Source organism: Scomber japonicus, chromosome 22, assembly GCF_027409825.1.
Source record: "Scomber japonicus isolate fScoJap1 chromosome 22, fScoJap1.pri, whole genome shotgun sequence".
NCBI classification, from domain to species: Eukaryota; Metazoa; Chordata; class Actinopteri; order Scombriformes; family Scombridae; genus Scomber; species Scomber japonicus.
In genome coordinates, this window is record NC_070599.1 from 12,324,821 (window position 1) to 12,348,851 (window position 24,031).

General features: G+C 39.2%; 1 protein-coding gene across 2 annotated transcripts in view; it reads right to left on the bottom strand.

Annotated features, from left to right (window-relative positions):
• LOC128384288 (receptor-type tyrosine-protein phosphatase delta) overlaps positions 1–24,031 on the bottom strand; it is a 135,278-nt gene that overhangs the window by 17,838 nt on the left and 93,409 nt on the right. Inside the window, exons 8-23 of one of the 2 annotated variants that reach the window (XM_053343839.1) lie at positions 22,435–23,016; positions 21,783–21,928; positions 21,114–21,258; positions 19,082–19,390; positions 18,021–18,214; positions 17,623–17,649; positions 17,004–17,121; positions 15,679–16,266; positions 15,138–15,235; positions 14,755–15,011; positions 12,769–12,862; positions 10,520–10,729; positions 9,291–9,451; positions 6,486–6,598; positions 3,670–3,767; positions 593–716 (exon numbers count right to left, since the gene is read on the bottom strand). In XM_053343839.1, coding sequence (XP_053199814.1) covers positions 593–716; positions 3,670–3,767; positions 6,486–6,598; positions 9,291–9,451; positions 10,520–10,729; positions 12,769–12,862; positions 14,755–15,011; positions 15,138–15,235; positions 15,679–16,266; positions 17,004–17,121; positions 17,623–17,649; positions 18,021–18,214; positions 19,082–19,390; positions 21,114–21,258; positions 21,783–21,928; positions 22,435–23,016 — 3,264 coding nt within the window. Of the gene's footprint in view, positions 1–592; positions 717–3,669; positions 3,768–6,485; positions 6,599–9,290; positions 9,452–10,519; positions 10,730–12,768; positions 12,863–14,754; positions 15,012–15,137; positions 15,239–15,678; positions 16,267–17,003; positions 17,122–17,622; positions 17,650–18,020; positions 18,215–19,081; positions 19,391–21,113; positions 21,259–21,782; positions 21,929–22,434; positions 23,017–24,031 lie in introns of both variants that reach the window. The other variant, XM_053343838.1, reaches the window with a different exon arrangement.

The window sequence follows — 24,031 nt, forward strand, 5'->3', positions numbered from 1 at the left end:
CTGAACTAGCCATTTCAAAATGGGCTTTCATTCCTTAGAAGCTGCACTGTACAGTGTAACACTTCTTTAATGTGTCAGTTCAATTCTTACTGGACTAGTTCATGTCTGGTTCACAATAGGCTCAAGTGAAATTGTGAAAATATCCAGCTTTATGGTTGGCTCTTAATGTGCAGAGTACTGCTACAGAGTCTTGAGTCAGACCTGTCCATGTAATATCTGATTATTAGTGATGCCAATGAAATCTTAGCACTCATTCAGTAGTCTACATGTGTGTAAATGACTCTCAAAATGTGCATGTGAGGCAAGTCAGAGAGGAAGACCTTTGTGACATCACTCAACTATATTGCATTGATGTAATCAGATTTGAATGCTTGCATTGGAATTATAAAGGGAAAATTGCCTATTTCTTAAGACATCTATTTCCTTGCAAGCACCTGAGGCATAAAAGCAAATAAGTAATCTGACATGCTTGTGCAAGAATACGATTTAAAAGTTCAGTGTGGTTGTGCTCCTGAGGTCAAAAAGATATGGTTGTACTGGCTGTAGAATCAATACAACAGCTGGGAGGAAAGATGTCGGTGGGGGGGCATACCGTCAATACCAGAGAGCAGGACTCTGGAATGGTCGTAGGCAATCACATTGGCATATCTGTTCTTTGGTTTGTTGACCTCCAGGTTAGAGTGTTCCCATGTGAACTGCTGACCAGGATCAATGGACTGTAAAGAAGAGGAAAAATATTCCATCGTTACATTAGAATACTTCACACTATAGGAACATTTAACGATTGTTAGGATTCCACTACTGTATGTGGCAATTGCATATGCGTTGTCTGTGCAGGATCAATAAGTAAAGCTTATGAGTGTACTTTTCAGTGTACTCTCAGAGTGGCCCATACTTGAAGCTATAGCTGTATGTTTTCAAACTTTTACCAGGGTTTTTTTAAGCCAAGGCTATGAGGAAGGTAGTTTAAAAAAGTGAAAGTTCTGTTCAATACAGTCATTCTCATGGTTCTGATATGTCCTTTTTATCTTACAATCAACTTCTGCATGTCTGTGCACAGATAGAATATGAGCTGGGAAGTAAAAGCTTAAGATATACAGTACATTCTATGATAATAAGATAACATAACATTGATTTGTTTTGCCACTGTTACACCTCCTAATGTCTGCAAAACTGTGATATACATACTGCTTCATCTCTACCTTTTTAGCATTGCAGGGTTTGCATCGCATGAATGTAGCTTCCCCTCAAGGTTAAATAATATGAAGTTGAATATTTCCAGCAGGGGAAGATAATAAGTACTCGCATCATTTAAAACAGAACATAAAACAGAAGTAATCTAGAAGCATTGCTAGTTTAGTCAGTTAATGTGGCTAAGGGTTGTCTTCAATATTAAGCAGCTCTTAAACTGTACATGTATTAAAGGAAATGGTTAGTAATAATACACTTCAAGAACAGTATGTATGGCTCCACATATCCTTGCATACTATAATAACTAGTGTATGTCTAATTTGTACATAGTGTACATATATGCTCTTACAAAAAAGCTCTGACACAAAATGTTTTGCAGTAGTATTTCAGATTATTGCAAAACTCAGAATCCAAAGTACATTTTTTTGTTCTCTAATTGAAAGCTGATGTCGTTGATAGTTAAATCCAGACTTAGACAGACTGATTCTGTTAATTGCTATATAAAAAAATAGGATTTTTTAAAAAGAAAGTTGTGTAGTGGTCACAAAGGAAAAGTGTTTGCCCCATCAGCTTTCCTCATTTGATTAGCAGGACTTGGCACATACTAGTATACCACACTTGGGACTAGTTCAACAGAACTGGCTGTCTAAGCCCTCTTTCAGTTTTGTATAGCAGGGATTGATAGTAGTCCCTCATCACAGATAAATGATCTATAAAATATATAAATATGCATTTCATATAAAAAATTCATATCTTATATAAATGTAATATCACAAAGGGGAAATGGAGAAAAAACACCAATCCCTTTCACATTGCATGGAAAATATGTATTTATGTTTTTAATGACTATAGACCACTATTATGAGATAAATTACAACTACTGAAAATAGCAGAAACCCCAGTGCAATACTACACATTGCAATTAACAGCTGCACTTGGACACACTGACCTTGCTTATAATCTAGATAGATCTGTATATGATGGCATTTTTATTACTTCTTTAGGGTAATTCATAGAGCAATAAATGCATTAAATTGTTTAGACCAGTTTAATGATGGCTTTATATAATACAACTATGGCCATGGGAGGAAATGCATTAAAAGGTATTTAAGAGCATTCTGTGTGAGCTCAGTGTGAACATAATACATTTCAGCATTTCATTCTTTTTCTGTAGAAATCACCTAAAGCAGCAATAGGCTGGGGACAAGCCAGTGGCTAAACCTGATATTTTATCAAAATATGTTGAAACAATGGGCTGCAACATTGCTCTTAATAAAAATCTTTATTTCATTGTGCTCACAAAATTGCTTTCCAGTGCTCTCGATTAAGAACTATGAAATTGGAATTCAATGTACTTAAGCTGCAATAATGATTGGGCAGCTTGGCAGGCACCCATACAGTGACCTCATAGATTTTGGAGCGGTTGCAGGACCTGCAGAGAGAAATGGGCAGAGAGAGGGGTGGCCAGTCCTATCTCACATAATGCCCCTGAAAGGACAGCTTTTCAGGCTCCATGAATGTTCCGCAAACATAGGTTCATCTGCAGTGCACATTTACATGGTCTAACTACTGTTCCCCTTATATTTGTTATTGCTTTTACATTAGATGTTATTATTTGATCGAATATAAAGACACATACATTTCATTTCTATTTCATTCCTTGATGCATTTTTTTTTTTTTTATATATAATGGAAGCCATTTATATTCTGGAGGAGGGATAATTAACAATAAAGTAATTGACAACGTGTCTTGTTTTCTCTGTCTAATTAAAATATATGAATTAATAAACACTACTTATTTTGATTATAAGAAATAAGAAATGTCCTTTTGGTACACTGGCTGATTCACTACCATTTTCACAAGCTTTCATCACATGGGCTTTTTTCACAGCATACATTTTGACTTGTCATATCAGGGAAAGCACAGGTGTAGCTAATAACATTAATGATGGCTTCAGTTCCATTTAAGTGTCCCAGTATGTCATGTCAGAGAGCCAGCGGGCACAATAGCATGACACTGGAACTGAAAATGTAATGCTGCTATTATTGATGTCATTAATTACACCTGCGTGTTTCCTGCTATGACGCGTCAAAATTCCTGCTGTGAAAAAAGCTTTACTGACTGTTTTTAGATCTTGTTAGTCCGCTGAATAGATTCTTCATAAAGTAGTTTATAACCACCCTATTGGGCACCCTCATCAACTGAAACCAGCTGACACATTACTGACATGACTGAACTGCTGTGTGGTTGGCATAGGTGTGCAATGATAGGATTACAGCTTTCAGTAAAATATCATTAAATGCAAGACTGTGGCTTTTACCCACCATGCTAAATAGTGTTAGTAATTTGAAATCACAATATTTGTGAGTAGCTGGAGCATAATTCTGTGTAATACCAGACATTATGTTGCATTGTTGTCTCTATGCAACTCTTTTGCTACTGACACTGATCAACACTGGGGCTTTGTTGACACTCACTTCATATTCCTGCGAAAACTTTAGGTTGTCGTTGGCTTTCAAGCGCTCCTGATGATCTGCCAGGTCCATGATTGGGATGGGAGGGTGGCTCGCCATACCTGTCAATCACATGAAATTGTAGGTCAGTCACCAGCTTTGTAAGAGGGCATCACCCAAGCACAAGCCAACAGTAAATCATTAGATAAGCAGCATGTGTTTTTAACAGGGGGAATGGAAGAGTGGATCTTGGTTAGGCTAGTTTGTTCACTCAAAGCAGTGGCCATGCTCATAAAGAGAATATGGACACAGAAGCCAATGAGAGGTCATCGAGCACACTTGCCCCACTGGGACTCTCCCTACTGGGAGAGAAGAACGTTATTCAGACAGAAAGCTGCGGTGGATAGTTAGCATGACAAAGACACAAACAAACATCTCTCAGAAAAAGGAAAAAAAAAAAGAAAGGAAAAAAAACACATTCAAAATGTTAGGCCAGATGTTGACGTCTGCTTTGAGTGATGACATGTTTTCAGGCTGTCATTTCAAACTCCGCCTCCTGTGATGACATAGCATTAACACCAGGTGGATTAGATGAGGATGGGAACACAAGACTAGGCAGAAAAAAAAAAAGAAAAGTAGAGAATAAAAGCTAAAAATAAATCATGTCAAATGCATAATTCGAGACCAACTAACTTGACAAATGGAGGTTACTGGGGTGACTGGGCGCACCTGAACCTGTGGAGGAAACGGCGGTGTAATTAAATACTTTGCAGACGTCATAGCAATGTGATGACTATTTTCTTTACAAACAGAAGGTAGAAATTGAAATGTGACAAGAGGTAGTTGAATGATTATGTGTATTCTAAATGGGACACTTATTAGTAACATACATATCGTCATGCTAGAAGCTTGGCTATGCCACCATGCTTATTTCATAGAAATAAGAAAGCACACAAGGAATACAGAATCCTAGCAGCACAAACCAAAGTCCACAGGATATTACTTGACATTCATTTAAACCTGCGGATGCTGACATAGTGATAAACTACCTGCATAGACTGCTGCATAAACTTTCAGCTTGCAGGTAAATTTTCTTGACTTTGACGAATAGAGCTAACATTGTTGAATATGGGTGGTAGGGATATCCACAAAGTTTAGATTTAGGGAGAATATTCGAGGTGTTGGGTTTTAACAATATTAATGCTCATTGAGATACTTTTTTCGTACATGCTGTCAGAATCTAGCCTGTGGCCAAAGTGCTGCAACTTAAGAATGTTGGTGACATTTTGACTCTGCAGTAATGTGACAGTCTCTCTCCCCAACACTGAGGTGATGCTTCATTTTCTTTCCTGGCACAAGTGGACATTAGCTAATGGAAGCAGGGCCTCGTTTTCCCACCCACTCTCACTTCTCTATCTGAAAAACGGCAAAGGGTGTTTCTATTGCACAGCCTGCTACTCTAAATCCATTTCCACCACTGGGGGACAATGAAAGTACCATTTCCAACACGCTGTCGCTCAAACATCAAGCATCCTTAAGATGAAAATGTCCACTGAGGGGTAAAGAGGTGAAAAGAAGGGGAGAGAGAGTAGGAAAGAGAGAGGTGGTCTAATGTAGAAACGCTTCAGGACTTGAGAGAAAGTGGTCATGTGGTATTCAAAAAAAAAAAAAAAAGGGAAAAAAAAGTGTGGTCCTTTTTGAGCAGCGAGAGAGCAAAGATACCCACTCTTAGAGAGGCTGTTGGGGGGGAAAAACTGATGGCTTGAGAGGGGACTGAAATGGTGGGAGGATGGTTGAGATCACTCAGAGCCAAAAGGAAAAATACCCCTCTGCCAGGATGAAACAGCCGGTAATGGTCCTAACATCATTGAAGAGCTTTCATAAATATGCATAATCTTTTTTTTTTTTTTTTTTTTTTTCTTTTTCAAAAATGAGCCTGCAGGGATAATTCATCCTCCTTTCATACTAGCTGACCTGAAAAATATGGCTTTGATATTACAACATTATTGGCAGTCTCTGAAGACCTGTCCTAAAGCAGTCAGTGCCAGAGGAGCTCAAACGGTAGTTAAGTGTGTCTCTTTCAGTCGGCATGGGGGCAAAGATGCATATCGCCTTTCCAGGTGATTGGCTGTGACTCCCATTGTTCCCCCAGGCGAGAAACGGCCGCATGTCTGAGCATGACCACTGACCACCTGAGCACTGAGGGTCAGAGTAAGTAAACATTCGTGCTTACAGCTTTGTCGCCATTTTTTTTTCCCCGTCGCTATTCATCGCCGTGCATATAAAATTGAACACACTGCTGTGACACATTTTTTGTATTTTCCTCACCTTCCACTATGCTGCATCCTGTGACTTCCAGCAGCTGGATACCATACAACCATACAGGACTGTGCTATTCTGAGCGAGCATGACAAATCTTGATGACCTGGATAACCCAGGTGCAGAGGAAGATGACAGCTGCCATGAAACTGTCAAGCTTGCATTTCAGCCTCTTCATTTTCCACTGAGAAGTGTCTCCGGGGAGGACACTGTCAGTTTTGACCCTCCATGTCTCTTCTAAGCACCTGTCCACTATCTACCTGCAAAATGCTCACTTGTTCAGCGATCAGTGTCAGTCTCAGTGCAGTGAAGGCGGTGATGATGGGAACTTTTTGGGAAGTTATGGCATCAGGCCTCAATGTCAGCAGTGGTTGCAAATAAACAGACAATGGATGAGATGAAGCTAATTGTTTTTTTTTATCCTTTTTTCTTTTTTTGAGCGAGCAATCAGTAGCATTGGCATCCCTTCTCAAAATTCATCTTTGGCTGTAAATGCACAGTGATTGATTTGGCATACTTACCAGGTGTTTGGAAGTTGAGACGTCGGAGCTCAACAGGGTCAGTGGGGTGATGTAATGGCATTTCCTTGCTGTTGGGTAGACTGCCTTTCCTAGCTTCAGATTCTGCTCTTTTTCTGCAGAACAAACAGCAAATTTCAATTATTTTTTACACTGTTTTTTGTCTTGTACCCCATTCTTTACAGTATTCTACTGCGTGACCTCAAAGATTGCCTGGAGGTCTTTTGAATAATGACGGCAGTTATGTAATTAAGGAAGGTGATAGGGCTACATTCTTATGCTACATAATAACATCATCACCTCAGAGTATAATACAAATCTAATACAATAGCTCTTAGACATTAAATGCTACCTTTGTGAAGCCTATAATGTGCACTTTTCAATGATAGTGTCACAGGGGCGTGATTCAGCTGTGTGCAGTGTTTTGTACGAGGTCACTTGTAATTGTAACAGATGTAGAAGGAAAAGCTGAGATGGATATTTGGACACTAAATTTAAGGTTTATTAGGAGTAGGAAGAATCAAAACATTCTGCTAACAGCTATGATTGAAACAATGTGGTGATGTCAATAGTGAGCATGTTTTTAAGATGTTGATTTTGCTTAAGCACATAGCATGATGACATCATATCCAGTGGACCAGCGGCCACTTTCTTCATGTTTATATATAATATGTACAGTTTAGAAAGGGAAAAAAGGATTAAAAGGGAATTAGTTTGCCTCTACTTCTTTCTCACTCTTACCTGTCTGGTTTGCTGCTCCATTGGTCAGCAAGGAAAGAAATATCAAGACAACATTAGGTGGTAAATAAGTTGGCTTTATCAAAACGGAGAGACCTTTCTTTGGAATTATTGAATGACTGACTGCATTAGAGACAAATGATATCAATCATATCTCAGTTTTTGCTTTGCGTGCGAGATTAGCAATGCTTCACTTCAGAGATTATGCTCAATTATGCAGCCTTGGGGCTCTTTGTTTCAAATACTATAGTTTCCCAGGTGCATCCAAGATTTGTACATTGTAACTCTGCTATTTCAAGCAGTTTCAGCTGACTGCTTCTTATTCAAGCATAAAAGTCATCTCCTAACTGCTGTGTCTGTCCTTTCCTGCAAATATTCCTACCATTTTTCCATGTATTAAATTCAGCAATTATGCACATTCAAGCCTTATGTATGCAGTATTATAAATGCGACAACATTTATAATCACAATTTGAAAATGAATGTGTATAAATTGAGCATATAAAGCATTAAAATGTTGGATGTTGCCATTTTTAAACAGTTTTAATTTAAAAAGTGACCAGGATTGTTCTGGTAGCAGACATGACTTGACTTCAGTTAATCTATGTGTAGGTGTACAATTTAGTCTGATTTGTGTTTTCTCTCTGATGAAGCCGCACGTTGTTATCTCCATGTCCTTTCCCAGAGCTCAACATAACATGGCTGTCGCCCTTCGTTTTGCACAAGAGGGGCATTCTGTCACATAAAAATTGATCTTGACAAGAGAAATATCTCCTGGTTATGCACCGAATGTTCCCTAACGTGGCGGTGACACTGGCTTGGTAATCGATGTGTAAATCTGCCTGCCACAAATGAAAACACTGAAGCCCCCGCACACGCACTCTTTGTTCACTTTCAATTCACCTTTGTATTATCCAAACCAAAACTTGATATGAATGGATCCCAAGGACAATACGGTGTAAGAGAGAGAAAGCCTGAATAAAGCTGCAGGCATAAACCTCTTACATTACTCTGATACTATTGATGGATTTTTTTTTGTCTCCAATATTGGCACTGATTATAGCTTGTGCTGACTCTTCACTTACTAATCTTACCTTCCCCAAATTACTTCTTGAGGACTACTGTGAAATTCTGCTTAGGACTGGACATTTGATTGAATGAACTCGGCAGAAAATGTGCCTTATGTAAAAGGTGAGAAAAGACAAGATAGCAAAGGATGGCGAAGAAAAAAAAAATCTGTGTAGAAGTGTGAGTATGTATGTGTGTCTCCTGGAAAAGCAGGAAGCCAGCAAAAGGTCAGATTGGGGGATCTAGAGCTGGGTTCCCTTGTGGAATGAGTAGTAAAAAGGGGGAGGGGTTTGGGGGGTGTCTGGGATGCCTGCCCAGGCCCCCGGGCATCTCTAAAGCTGCACACATATGCAGTGACATGCAGCAGATAGTCAAAGCTCTCCCCCTCCTACGCTTGACTGATGAGCAGTGACAACACGAGGTCTGGTTACCACTAGGGGGTTTCGGACAAAAAAGGCAGTTTTGATTTTGTGTGTAAGTGCAATACTGTGAGTGTTTTCTACAGTTGTATGTGTGTTTGCTTCTGGGGGGTAGACGGATGTGTTTGATTAACTTTCAGTCAACGGACATGTCTGTGTGAAGGACTGTGGGCATCAGCATTTGATGGCTTTTCAGTTTGGGTGGCTGTGCTTGGATTTAATCTAGAACGATACAGATTTAGAGTGTGTATCTGTGCTACTGAGTGAGAGGGTCATGGATAGTCTGAACATCAATGCGCCTCAGGCTTTAAGTTTTACATTTATTGCCAGCATTAGAATGTACTAATTGAAGATTTGAGCATAAAAGTGTATTAATTTCCTGAATGTTAAATATTGAATAGACATGCATGAATAGTTCATACATGAACTTTGAACACATATATAAATAATGTGTATCTAGTACATGTCTTGTACAGTCAAGGCATGGCATTATTTATACAGTAATATTATATTAAGTGTCAACTTAGCTATTTTGTTTGACAAGGTTGAAAAAATACTTTTAGATATGAATTTATAATCCTCACCTTTTATAGAGAAGGATGGCAATGACGATGCATATGATGAAGACAACAGCTAGCACAGGGCCCACCACCCAGATGAGTCCTTCCTCCTCATCGATGATCGGTTGGGGGTCAATGTCGGCTGAAACGACTGGGTCGGAGTAGGGGCTGGTGGCGTACATGATCTGAGCCAGGAACAAACAAATCAGTGATCAATATTCTGCATTTTCTTTTCAACTTTTGGGGTACTTGTAGTTATTGGACTTCATTCTGCCATTACCATAATTTATCCATCACTCGCTTGTGAATGACTTGGTTTCTTGGACAGACATACCAAAGCCGTTCTTCAGCTAAAGTTACATCAACACACAGAACTCCACTCTGAGGGATAGATGAAGACTTACTTGGGAGAGACCAAGATATCCAAAGCAAATCTTCAGTTAATTATCCCTCCTTTCAGAGCACATCAATACTCTTGACAAAAGAACCATGACCAACAATGCAAATTAAAAGCCAATTCAAAGTTTTGCTGTGTCATTTCTGCTAAGCTGCAGTTTGACCAATCAAAATTATCTTTCAATATCTCCCCAATACAGGAGTCTTGATTGAACTATTTCACATTCGAAGAGAAGATTAGAAAATGGTCTTTTGGGAAGAAAATATATGCTTCAGCGAGCAAATTAGAGATTTCCCTCCGTCCATCATTATCGTTTTTTGCTCTACCTGAACCCAGGGTTAGTGGAGAGAGTGTAAGGCAGCACTATATAGACCCTACAGCTCATCAAATCCATCATCTCGCCTGCAGCAGCCTAATCATGCGGCTTTCTGGTCTTCCGTTCAGGCAGACACATTTACACATACACACACACACAGTTGCTGCAGCAGCGGAGATAAGGGCGAACTGAACGTTGGACGCAATTAAAGAGAAGCCCTGTTATCAAGTTATTCCAACGATCAGCTATGGTCTTAAGGGGTTTCTTGCCCTAAAGAAGCAAGGGTCAGCTTCTCTGGCCTTTTTTTTAAAAAGTCAAAGCCTCATAAGGGCTCAGAGTAACACATCTTTACTAGGTGCAAACCCCGACCTTCCATCGTGGAGCAATGGACATGTACAGTTATTCGTACGAAGAAGCTGAGATCACTAGCAAGAGATAGCCTAGAGGAGAACAAACGTATGTCTTCTGCTGAACTCAAGTGTAATATCACACAAATTTGTAAAAACTGAGATAATACAAGTGACAAAGATGTAGACTTACATTTTCAGACATTTCCAAAACAGCAAGCACAAAGAATATGTACTCCTGGCCATTCTGGAGTTGCTTGTTTTCAAAGTCCCCATAGATCTTGCCATCTCCCAGGGTGAACTCTTTGGGTAGGTTTTTGAAGTAGGAAGCGATATAGGCTTTGGGTTCAGCCTGCCTCCGGAATCGAAGGCCTCTGCTAGTTCGATTTATCTCCTTCAGCAGCTACAGCGAAAAAAAAAAGAAGCAGACGATTGATAACACATAGTGACACATTTCAGCACACACATGAAAACATATCCTCACAAACCAAATCTGTCTATCTTGATTTTTTTTCCTGATTGCTGAGCTGAAAATACTGATTGCAAAAGGCAGAACATTACAGATCAATGACTTATTTCATCTGTTTTTTTTTTGGACTACAAAAGATTGTGAGATTAAAAGATTGTGTGGATTTCCAGCATATAAAACAGTTGAGGATTATCCAACAGCTTCAAACAGAGAATAATAGACTAAACCAATTTCAAACTTACATAGCTCAATTATTTTTTTCTTAATGATACAATCAGAAACATTTTGCTTGAGATAGCCAAACATGTAGACAAATAGTATCTGGTGAGGAATTATAATCATCTGTTACTGTCTCTGTGTTCTATTTGATTATCAGCATGCAATTGTTATAGATTTTCAATTTCATTTTTTTTAAAAATAAGAATGAAAGTTCTGCATAGTGAGGATAAATTACAGTCTGCACTGTGTCAACAAATGACTTCAAAATACATTTTGCCAAGTAGAACAAAAAATCAGACACAAAATTAAAATACTGGTATGCTGTTGGTAGATGAATATTTTTCCAATGTTGCTGCCAGTTTTCTGAGGGAATTATTACATATCAAACCACAGTTTTTTTCCTCTGGTAATTAATGTTGGAGCCAAATCAGCACCTCTGCTTCCCAACCAGTAATACTGATAGGCGGCTGAAAGAAACACATCAAGTGCGCCCTCCATCCAAGTCTGTATCGTCGGACTTTTAACTTCCAGTACAGAGTGCAGATCATAATTATGCTAATCAAGCCCGGCTAGTTGTTTGGTGTCTGATTTCATATCTCTGGCTTGTGTGTGCACGGATCAGTGTGTGTGTGTGTGTGTGTGTGTGTGTGCTGCATGCGCCTGTCATTCACATTTAGAGTGTGTGCGTTCTTGTGTGTGCTCTGTTTTGGCTGCGGGGCTGTTGGTGCTGCCCGATAATGTCTTCAATCATCTCTCCTGTCAACACAGCTAAATCTAGCTGCCCTTGGGAAAAGTTGTGAAAAGGTGAGTGCCAATATTGACAAACAAATAAATTCTGACAGAGGAGCGACTTTTGGGCAATCGGTCAAGGCTACAGACATGGGCCTATAGGCATGAGCTGTAAAACCCAGTGCCAGATGAAACAGACTGTGTTTTCTTTTATTTTTCTAGACACATGATAAATGATAATGATTCTACAATACAAATACATATTTTAAATTGAAACATTTCAAAACAAGCTATAATTTGCAAAGAATTGATTTACACATATAAATCCCTAGAGGAATTTCAAATTGCAGTAAACTGAAAGAGAATAATTTTCAGAATTTGGTTTTTCTATATATTTCTATAAGAGATATATGCTGCATTGAATCTGTATACAAAGAAAAAAAAAACATTTGCTATCAGTGCATCTTATGGAATACTGTACCTGAGATAAGAGTTTTCATTAGCTTTACACATTTAATCATACAAGCCATGGACAGAAGCTCATGAATTATCTAAACTGGCTAAATTTAAAAAGTTGTCAAGTGTTTTGTGCATACGCAGTAAACCTAGCTTTGCCTGGAATGAGAAGAGACATGAAGGCCTGATGCAACTCTTCAGGTAATTACCACAGACAAAGAGGAGGAGGAGGAGGAGGAGGAGGAGGAGGTGGGGATGGGGGTTGAGTTTGCAGTGCACTTGATGGCTACTTCATGTTCTCATTTCCATATGAACAGTGCTCTCTGCAGCTATTTGCGTCAATCAGGGAGACTCATCTCCTGTTCCTCCTGCCCTCTTAACTGCTTCAACTTATTTTTTTTCAGTTTTGAGAAAAGAAATGTGTGGTATGTGCACACAATTATGTAGGTCCATCTGAGGCATTGAATACAATGACTTTATAATGGAAACATTTTACAGTTTACATGGCATGTTTTTTACAGTTTCTTGGTAACCTGAGTACTAATAACAAACTCATCCTTTGAACCTACCTCCTCTAAATTCATCTCATCAGGATTGTCCCAGGGTTTGAAAAATTTTCCAGTGCGCTGTTTCTTTAGAGGTACTACCACAATGTAATATCCCCTGGAAAACAAAATGTAAAATACAACACATTAACATTCAAGAGATGGTCAGAAATCACACAAGTTCTATTTGCAAGTCAATTGTGACTGTTTCCTAGACAAACAAATGCCTATATGAAAGCAAAAACAAATATAGCATGTAATGTATTTTTACCAGAAACTAATGCAAAAAAGATGCATAATCATGCCGTTAGCAAGTTATGCAATTTTTTATCACTTGATTAGGCCTATTTTTGTCTATGGTTTGTATTTAATTTAAGCTTGTCCAGAGGAGTCAGGCCACACTGCTACTGTACGCCTCACTGAGACCCCCCATGGGCTAATTAGAGGATCTCTGTGAATGCAGGAAAGATATAGAATTAAAAGGATTTTCATCCCTCCATCAGGGTGGCAAGAGAGATAATGGCGTCTGCCAGAGTTTTCTGGGCTTCCTGGTTGGGCTCTGCGGTAGCTAGCATTAGCCAGAAAGGCTGTGTGGCAGGCTAATGGGAAACTAATTAGCTTAAGCTCTGGCATGGGACACAGTGGGCCAAGTGCATCCAGCAAGATCAAAAAACCCAAGATGGTTTGAAGCTTTAGTCTACAATCGGATGTGCTCCTTGGACTTCTGACAACCCTGGGCTGTACTGTGGGTAGTGGTCGGCTGATTAATTGGGCTGATATCTGGCATTTTGAGATAATCAACATCGGCCAATGTCTGCACTCACGAGGCTGATAAACAAATAAGACAAGGTCAAAACCGAGTGTATGGCTGAACTGTGAATGAAACACTATATAGGGCTTTTAATTTGAAATGAATACAGGAAGTGGCGGCTGAGTAATGGTGTCATCATTTAGTCAAACAGTCAGTCAGGGTATGTTCAATTTTTTACACAACATAATTACATACAAAGTCAGTGCATGAATAGACATAAATCCACGTGGGCTGACAAATACATGCCAATACACATCCATGCGAGTTGAAAATATCCCAACTTCAGCAAAAGAAATTGCGGATACTTATTAATATACTTCAATAATGTACAGAAAGGAGAAAAGAAGGACTGAAGGGAAATAGTGAGTTCTGAGTTGAGTCAGAGGCTGAACTGAACACTAATAGACACACTCCCTCAGTCACATTTGGTTCCTACCAATGCTAGCTAGCTCACAGCTAATGTACAATCATGTATTTTGGCTATTTGGGTTGAATAAACACAAATCGTCCAGCAGTCAAACTTGTGAGTAACACAAGGATAAACTTTGCTTCATGTTTGATTTGAACATACCATTAATCAGGGAGAGTCACGTTTAGAGCTGGCTCTACTATTGCGGGCAAGCCAAAACTGTCTGCCCATACATCTGTTGGTGCTTCTTCCATGTCAAATTTGCCTTTCCATGGACACATGTCTATAGGTGCTATGGAACTGTGTTTATTACATATTGGCATTACATGTAGACCATCAGCTGCCATGCTCTCCAAATATCAGCATCAGCCATTGAACAATCCATATTGGTAGACCACTAATTGTATGGCTATAAGAGACTTAATAGGGTTTAGAAGAGTGGGCTTAAATGAGTCAAGCTGCTTCAGTGTGTAATGACTAAGGTGAAGTGCATATTACATTGAAATGTAGGGATGAATATAAATTATGTGTTTTAGAAGAATGGCCTCTGACAAGGTCTATCAAATTAACTTGTTTATTTCCATTCACAATATGATACAATAATAACTAATATAAGCATGAGTAAATAAATTGCTAAAGAAAGTTTTACTGCTTGAGTGATGTCATTACAAGTCTCTAGTAAAGAGCCAATTTAATAAAGTCAAATCATATAATGCTTGACAGTCAACTCTGTCATACAAGATTGCAATTAAAAGCAATTAGAAGCTTACAATGGTTCATCTTTACTCACCTTACTCTCTCAGCTGTCTGCACTGTTGGTAACTCCACAGTCACCATACCGTCAGAGTTGGTCTTGCCAATCAGGTACGGTTTGGTGCGAAGGATGTCTGGAGCTGTCATGGTGGACACGCGGTGCTGCAGACCTCCAGCGCTGTTGCCACGGTTGGTCAGGAGGAAAGAGTACTGCGTCTCAGGTTGAAGGCCCGTAATTAGCTTCAGTGTCAGCTTGCCATCCACTTCCACACTTTGCCCATTATCGTAGAGTATCTGCATGTGCATGAGTTGATGTTTCATGATGATATTAAAGTTTATACATGCATTGATAGACGTTAAGTGAACAATTTCTAAGTCAAAGAATTGTGAAAATGTTTCGCGTATCTAGATGGTGCTCACAGTAAAAGGTTGAGCTGGGTTGTAGGTGTCAGGGATTTCCCAAGTCAGCAATACTGATGTCTTCATGGCAGCTCTCACGTGAAAATTTTTTGCAAACACTGCTAAAAGAAAGGGGGAGCAGGTGATTTAGACACAAAACACCAACTTTATCACCAATGGTCCCAAATCAGTGCTTACCTGGGAATGCCTCCTCCCAAAACCAGGCTGATATCAGTACTACACTGAACTAAACACTGTCCTCTTACCTTCTTACCAACACCAACTTTTGAAATGATTGACTGACCTTTTTCTTGACTGACAAGACACAAAAAGACATACATACTTACTCCATGTGAGTTTCTTAAATCAAATAATTTTAAGCTAAAGAAAACTAAGGGTTGGACAATATTTTAATACTAGAGTCTTCTGGTTGATTCCATACTTTGTCAACTTCTGTCATTTGAGGCATTCAGAGGAAGTTGTGGTTGATGGAAAGGACTGAACAAGGAAAAGTTGATTTTTAAAAGGAGAAGAGCTAAGACGGTTCAGGGACTGGTCCTACCTTGATCCAAAGGCTGTGTCCTGAATTGGACACTTGGGCTATAGGGGCCAGAGCCCTTGCTGGTGAAGGCACACATTTTAATATCATAAGTGGTATCTGCCTTAAGGCCATCCAAGATGACTGTTGATTCCGGGGCTGTGATGAAAAGTTCTGAAGGACTGCGTGGGCTGTTGATGTCCTTATACTGCAGAGCATATTTCAATATTTGGCCATTCCGCTCTGCCAGCAAGACAGGTTGCCAGCTAACCTGAATAGTTGAAGTGGTGGCACCCTCTGCTGTAATACTCTGAGGGTAACCGCTTGGGACAACCTCATTTGTGGTGACTTCTTTAACTGTCTCTTCACCAAAGCCCACCTTGTTGCGCGCTGAAAGGCGAAATGTGTATGAGGCTCCCTTATGGATCTCTTTGGTAGTGTAGTGGTTCTCTCGCTCAGGGAACTCAATGACAGTCAGGGGGTCTATGTCTTTGCGGCCAAAACGGAGGCGATAGCCTTGTAGGGGCCCGTGGGTTACTGCTGGGGGATGCCACTGGAGGAGAGCTGTGCCCATGTTGGTTGTACTGACCATTAGTCGAGGTTTATCAGGAACTGAGAGAGGAAAGAATTGTTAGAAATATGGAAAAACATGATTGCACCTGATCCTAAATGAAATACAATATTACTAGGTGTTTGCACTGTGGTATAATAGTGTCACAAGCTGAACTGGTTATCTTTGTTGTCTTCTCTCTGAATTATCCATAATTTTGAAAGTGCCTTAAAGATGTGACACATGATATTCAGGCCCACTAGATGCTGGATCTGCAGCATCTCAAGACCAAAACAAACTTATGTGTTTTACTCACAAAAATAAAGTGGTATCTGAGTAGACAACATTTTAGTGTACTATTTAGTTGCAATTTGACAAAGTTTGTAACCCTGCAGCCATGTTGAGAACGGCAGAGGACATGGAGGAACTCACGTGCACTATCATGCAAGTGCGGCTGGACTGGCTATCAAAACCAAGAACAGAGAGGCTCAAATTACAACAAACACAGAGGGATTGTGACTTCATACTCTGCTCAGGTCCCAATTTCTTGACTATATCCTTAAGTAGCTAATAATTGTTTGCTGACATCTAACAGAGCTAAATATTGTTTATGAAACTTTTAAACATTGCTGCGTCATACTAAACAAGACAGCAATTTGCTACATTCACACTTTACATGCTTGCTTGACAAAAAAATCATATCTGGTGCAGTTACACAGCTTTACATAGCAAACATTTTGTAGGCTCATCTTGTATATTAGCAGAGATTTGTCAGCAGTAACATGTAATCATATGTTACCTGCGCCAGTGGTGGTGATCAGTTTGGGCTTGCTGCGTGCACCGTCGCCTTTTGTTGTATAGGCTGCCACGGTAACTGAATATGTGGTCTCAGCCTGCAGCTCTGTGATGATCATGTCCTGTAAAGATGCAGGGCTTTAGTTTCAGGGCACTTACTTGCTGATTTGCAGATATGAGCAAGTAGAGAGATAAAAGTGGGATGTGATGTCAGCATTATCATCACAAAGGACAAAACAGACACATTCTCTCAGCAAATACTTAAAATTAGTGCATGCTTCAGTGGACAAGGATAGTGTTAATAAGCTTTGGTTAATAAATAATTTGGCAAAGACTGCGTTTGGTCTTGAAACAAAATGACTTTCTCAGTCGTCACCAACAGAGTTCAAGCCTTTAAAGTCAGCATTAGCCATTTGGTCAGTGAAGCTCAATTTGAATTTCCTTGCTAATCAAGTAGTTCTATTTGCAATTTTTCTGACAGATTTCTTAAGAAGGTGAAATAGGGCCCAAGCTATTGTAGGTCATAAAAACCTCCTATATACACAAAATACATGCCATTAATGCAGAGGATGATAGCAGGGGAAGCAAAGAAGATTGGAATTTTGTCAAGTTTAATTACTTACATGATCAGATGCATCATCATATTCCCACTGATAATGACATACGTATATGGAGAGAAAAGAGACACAAATTAAGGCCAAGTACAGACACTAATAACTGGTGAGAACATGTTAACATAGTTTGTATGCAACTACTAAATAAATGTAGTAAAAGTAATAATAATATACCAAAAAAATATGTATGCAGATAAATATGCACTAAGCATCTAGCTGAATTGTGATTAGTGACTAAACATTTCAATACTCACTATTTTACTGTGTGGAACAATTGTTATGACAGGATATAAACTAGCTTTTCTTCCACTCCAAATAAAAGACTTTGCTGTAGCCCATAAAGGTGGGAGAGAAAGTGATACTATATGTCTGAGAGATGAGGTGGCTGGCTGAGGAGGGTGTTGTACCTGGGCATCATCAATCAGGATGTCCTTGATGGCTGGCTGTCCTGTGGGCTCCCCATTAACCATCCTGACATAGTGCACCTGGTACCCTCGGATCTGACCGTGCTGCTTGGTGGGCATCGGTGAACGCCAGATCACTTTAATTGATGAGGAGTTGACAGCCTCCACCTCAACTTTACGAGGTGGCCCGCTAGGAACTGGAGGAACACCATGGGATAGAAGAAAAAAGGTCAAAATTATAGAGAACCCCCTTCACTTTGCTTTTAATGCTCTTCCAAAGCCGTTGCGCAAAATGCTGCAGTGACAAAAAAAAATCACAAAAGTGCAGCAAACTGCAACAATCACTGCATGACATCAATATTTCAACAATGGTAAGGGGAAAAAACAACAGCAAAAACAGGTCTGACAACTGACCTAATCTTGAAACATTAAAAATGGGTAGAGTGGAATTTAAAAACATGGAATAAAAATGTGTTTAGCCAAAATAGAAAAGTGGAGCCAAAAGGGGGGCTTCAAGTGTTTCAAATGCTTGAAGCACTACAAGAATTTTGGCTATGGAGCAAGGAAAAAATGAATAAAAATGATTTTTATTACATGAGGGGGAGAAAAAATATTTTCAAAAATGGCCTTCAAAAAATCTTCCACCTTTTGTCATTCCCACTGTCCAGAACTTTTGTCAAGTTCCTTAACAAAAAAAAAAAAAAGTGAATCATTTCAAAAATGCTGCCTTTCAAAAATACTGCAGAGAATATTTCAAAAATGACAGTTGGGACTTGGAAGTTCGAGGCCTGCAGCTGAAAATACCATACCATGTGTTGAAATTGAGCAGCGTGAGGAAAAAAAGCCAAAAAGGTGCTTTCACAAAGCGAGTCGCAGTCACAAAAATGTACAGTCCAAAACCGGGCTAAAAGTGTGAAATGGCGACAGTCTTATTAGAAGCAGAGGCAGAGGGGTAGAAAAGAAGAGGGACTTGTAGATTAAGGCGAGGTTGTTAGTATTTGACAGGGTAGGTTAAGAAGGGTAGACTGGATTTGCAGCTGGGCTTTGTTTTAGCCAACACATACCATCCTCCTCTGTGCGGATGAGCTGTGGCAGGCTCTCTGGTCCTGCTCCAACATCTGTATGAGCAATGACTGTCACACGGTACTCTGTCCATTTATCCAAGTTTTCCAAAAGGTACTGGGAGCTTTCCGGAGTGATGCTGGAGATTTGACGTGTAGTAGTAGTATCTTCCCCTTCAGTTGCGGTGTATTGGATGGTGTATTGTGTTATGATCCCATTTTGTAATTCCATTGTTGGTGGCCGCCAACTTACCAGGATGGTGGTGGAGCTGGGGCTATAGCACTTGACTTCTTGCGGTGGGCCTGAGGGTTCTGGTTGGTGGGGGTTGGATTTGGAGCAGGTGCAGGATTTTTTGGGGATTTTGTTTGGTCAGGCCATTCATTGAGTTGGATTTTTGTTGTGTTTAAGTAGTTTCGGTTTTGGTTTCGGTTGGGATGATGATGGTAGAAGTGACCAAACAAAGGAAAAAAAGAAAAGAAAAACAAAATAACACAAAAATGAGGACAAAGCACAATGACTGGTGGATAAATGCATGGTATTTAAAATCAATGAAACACCACAAATAAAGACAAAACAAAAGGCAGAAACCAACAAAAAACTGTACACACTGATTATGAATGAAAGGTGTTGATTGGAAAAAGGACAGCTTTGCCATATGTATCATACCTTCGCATTGAAACAAACAATAAAAAAAGAAAAAAAATGCATATATCCTAATATGGTATTTCCCTAAAGCCTGTAATTCCTTAACTCTGACAAAAATTAAAATCTAAACATTTTTTTAAAGTACTTGAGGATTACTTTCTAAATTAAAACTATTCCAAATTAAATGAAGTAATAACTAAGCTAAATTTGGCAAGCAGTTACCATCAATCCAAAAACATAAAGGTTGATGCTTTAACTTATTTAAAGTAGAAAAAATGTTGTATTTGTCACCAACCTTTCCGAAGCCTGTTGGTTTGTGGTAAAAGCCTGATTGTACAACAGAGAACTTCCCAAGGAGACATGACTGATTTATTAGATTCTGATAACATCGGCATGCACTTTTTAAATCAACTTCATAATTTACCTCAGAACATACATCTGGGCAGAGTTTGAACTCTGGAGTTTTTATACCTACCTGATCTCTGCCCTTTGTCTTTCAGAGACCTCAGATTTATGTTAGATGTAGAAAGTTTTTTTTGACTTGTGTTGTTAGGTGAACTTTTCTGACTGATCAAATGGACTGGATTTAGTTTAATTTTGTAATAAACAACAGAATCCAATTTTGCAATTTGTACCCATTTCATAAATATGAGGTCTTCTGGGTGGAAATGCCCCTAACTACAGAGACAATACTTGCTTTGAGCTTTCTATGATGATGTTACTCCACAACCTTCTTGATTTGGATTTGAATTGAGGATTAATGTCAGTGCCGGTTCTTGAATGGAAAGAGAATGGGGAAAATCCCTTTCATGTCCAGAGAATTGGTCCCTGGCATATTACTGTAGCTACATAGAAAGCTCAGTCTAAAAAAAATATCTATTGTCTAATTTTTGGCTGACATGCAACATCAAGAGACAAGGCTTCTTATAGGCCAACTATGCCTTATGACTTATAAAAAAAGTCAAACATTTGAGTGAAGCAGATATGGGCAGCCATATAAATAATTCAAGTTTCTATCATTCATTTAAGTTGAGAATGCTTTTGTTCACCAAAGATGGAGAGAGACAGTTTTTGTAGCCTTGTCTCCTGAATTCACAGGAAAGCCTGCATACTCTGTCCATGCAACCTTTTCAAAGTGAATACTGCATGGTCAGGTGGACTTCATAACACTTATTTACTATTTCAAATGTTTTCATTGTTGCTATTTTCAAATGCATCAGCCCTTTAAAGAAAAGTCTCATTCCCTTTATCTGTGCTCAGGACCTTACTGACATTTTTTTTTTGTCATTTTCGCGTTTTTCCAGCACCCATAAAATCTGGAATGCATTTGAAAATGTGTTTCTTTCCAAAAAATCATTTAAACTCTGTCAGATAAGGAAGAAGACCTACGTGTCTGTGGAGTTTCTGCAGAGATCTCATTGGTGTAAGCCCCAACTCCATGTTTACTATGGGCAGCCAGGCGGAAAGTATAAGTAGTGAAGGGCTTCAAGTCCTTCAGTAGGTATGTTGTTGTCGGCTCAAAGCTGATGCGTTTCTGGGAAGAAAGTTTCACCATATAAACAATGAGTATGAAATAAAAGTGAAAAAAAAGATGAATATAAGAACAATACCCTTTCAGATATATAAAAAAAGAGTGTACAAAGGATCTATTTCAGTTGTCAGAGCTGAAACAAGATGTTTATTTTGTCAAAAGAATGAGTCTGACACTCAATTTAGTAAACTTCACTGTGATTGACAAATTACATGGTAACTCTACTCTACTTATGCAATCCAGTCTTTTTGCAATTTTCTGACCAAAATGTAATAAAAGTTGTAACCCTTCACATGTCAGATACCTCATACTGTTTGGACTACTCATTATATAATAGTACATGTCCAGTATCATCTATATACATAAGATTTACACACTAATTAAGAGTGATACCAACTCACTTCTACTGTATGTGTGATATTATGTAAATGGTGTAAACAAAGTGTGATTCAGAGTAGTTCACATGTTATTACTGACTTTTCATTTCAGGGGTTACTAAAATGTCAGAGTGTCAGAAAAGTAATTACCTCCTCTTTGTCATCCCTCTTCTTGTACATGAGTTCATATCCTGTAATTTGATTTTCCTGTCCAGTCTGTGCTGGCGCCACCCATGAAAGTAAAATACTTGTTTCTGATTTGGCTTCTCCTTTGAAGTCTGTTGGTTGGGAGGGAACTGCAAAAAAAAACGAATGAAGAGATTCATTCATTACTCTCTCCATCTTGCACTTTTCATTATCATTACAGTCATACTTCCACAGATGCCAATTTGCTACAAGAGCCACATTGTATTTCAGGAGACGCAGTCATTTTTTTTGCCAATATGAAACCGCTACCTGCAGATATAATTATGGTTAATTCATAGAAAAAGACAAATATTACTTTTTCATTAGTAAACAACAAGGCATTTGTATTTCTTTTCCTATGAGTTAACTTTACCAATTCCAAACTATTTCCCCAAACCAGATGAAGTGTTTGTTGACAGCCTGAAGATGTTTGTGTTTATAGCTCTGGTTAACAACTGGAACCCACTAATGAGGATCAGCGACTGAAGAAATGTAGCAGCAAAAATGTTTGTCACACTTCAAGTTTAATTGTGGAGTCTGTGAACTTCAAATCTGTTCAGTTAGTGTTTCAATGGAATTTCTAAATCATTTTGGATTTTTGAACGTCAAAACTCACCTCCTGTCTTAGCAATGATCTGAAGGTCTGGAGAAAGAGGTCCATCACCTACTGAGGTATATGCCAAAACCTTGATGTAGTAGGTTTTATTAGGGATGAGGCCCTGGATGGTGACAAAGTCAGCCCCCCGAACAATTTGCTTCTCCCAGAGGTTGACATGCTGGGTGGAGTCCATGGTGTAGTAGACTCTATAGCCCATGATCTGTCCATTAGCCTCTTCTGGTTCATCCCAGTGGATGACAGCTGTAGTGGTGCTCATCATGTGACCTCTGACCTGCCTTGGTGCCGTGCTGGGTGCCTGCTCAGCTGTTTTGGCCTCAATGCTCTCACTGGGTGGCCCTCTACCAATGTTGTTCACCGCCACCACCCGAAACTCATAGTCCGAGTACGGGCTGAGGCCTCCCACACTGTACCGAGTGGTGGCTACGCCATCAATCTCCTTGTATGAGTCCTCCGAGTACTTGGACTTGTGCTGGATGATGTAGTAGGATACTGGTTCAGGATTGCCAGAGTCCCACGTCAATGTTATACTGGTGGCTGTACGCTCCGTCACCACAGGAATACCAGGAGCCTTGGGCAATGCTGTGATAAGTATAACATAAATATTAATAAAAATGCTAAATATTGCACACAGCATGCAATCAACTTATAATCAAATTGATTTATTTTATGGTTCAGGGCACTGAGAATTCTTTTTTCACACATTTCTACTTTACATTTGTTAAGAAAAAGGAAAAAAAAAAGTTGCATATGAACTAGAGAGTAGTGGGATTTGGCTTTGCATAGCCTGTGTTCAGCTGCCGAGAATGCTGTTGCCGTTAATCTCTGATTTCCCAGTGTTTATCACGTTAATAATTTAACAGGTAAATTTATTGCTTTAATTCCCCACACCGTGGCACGTGGCAAAAGATATCAGGGCAATAGATTGTCTTTATATGCCATCTGAAGTATGCTTCTGGGGGAGTTGCTGCCAGACTGTTATATTGTGACTAATATCTCTGTTATGTCTAGGAAAAACAAAGCTGAGTGTGTGTGTATGTGAGTCTGTCCCTTGTGTGTACGTGCACATGGCGACACCAGTCTAGGATATCTTTCTGGTACGCTGCAGTGTAGATATGATTACACTCAGATAAGTACCATTCCTACAGAGGACACCAAACAATAATCACGATGCTTTGCACACTCCCCTCCTGCCTAGCCCTAGCCCCTGTGTCTCATTTTAAGAAAGTTGCACTGATGTCGTTAAAGGACAAATGTGTTTACATAAAAACTGCTCTAAAATATTATATATTAATATTATATCAATGTTTAACCACACCATTGATTTTATGCATTATTATTATTATTTAGGTGCAGTAGCAGATTTAAAAAATCAGACTTGTTACCTGAAATGACAAAAAATATATATATATTATTATTTTTCTTTTTTTCAGGATTAAATTTATTGACTTCCACATTCTTTCATTTTCAGCATTTTAGCTCTTTAAATGCCAGTTTTTTTTCTCCAAAGCTTCTTGTGCTATGAAATATCTTCATCTTGCCAGGTATGAAATATGAAAGTTATGGTTTTGACTGCAACAACAGCTGCATGGTCTCA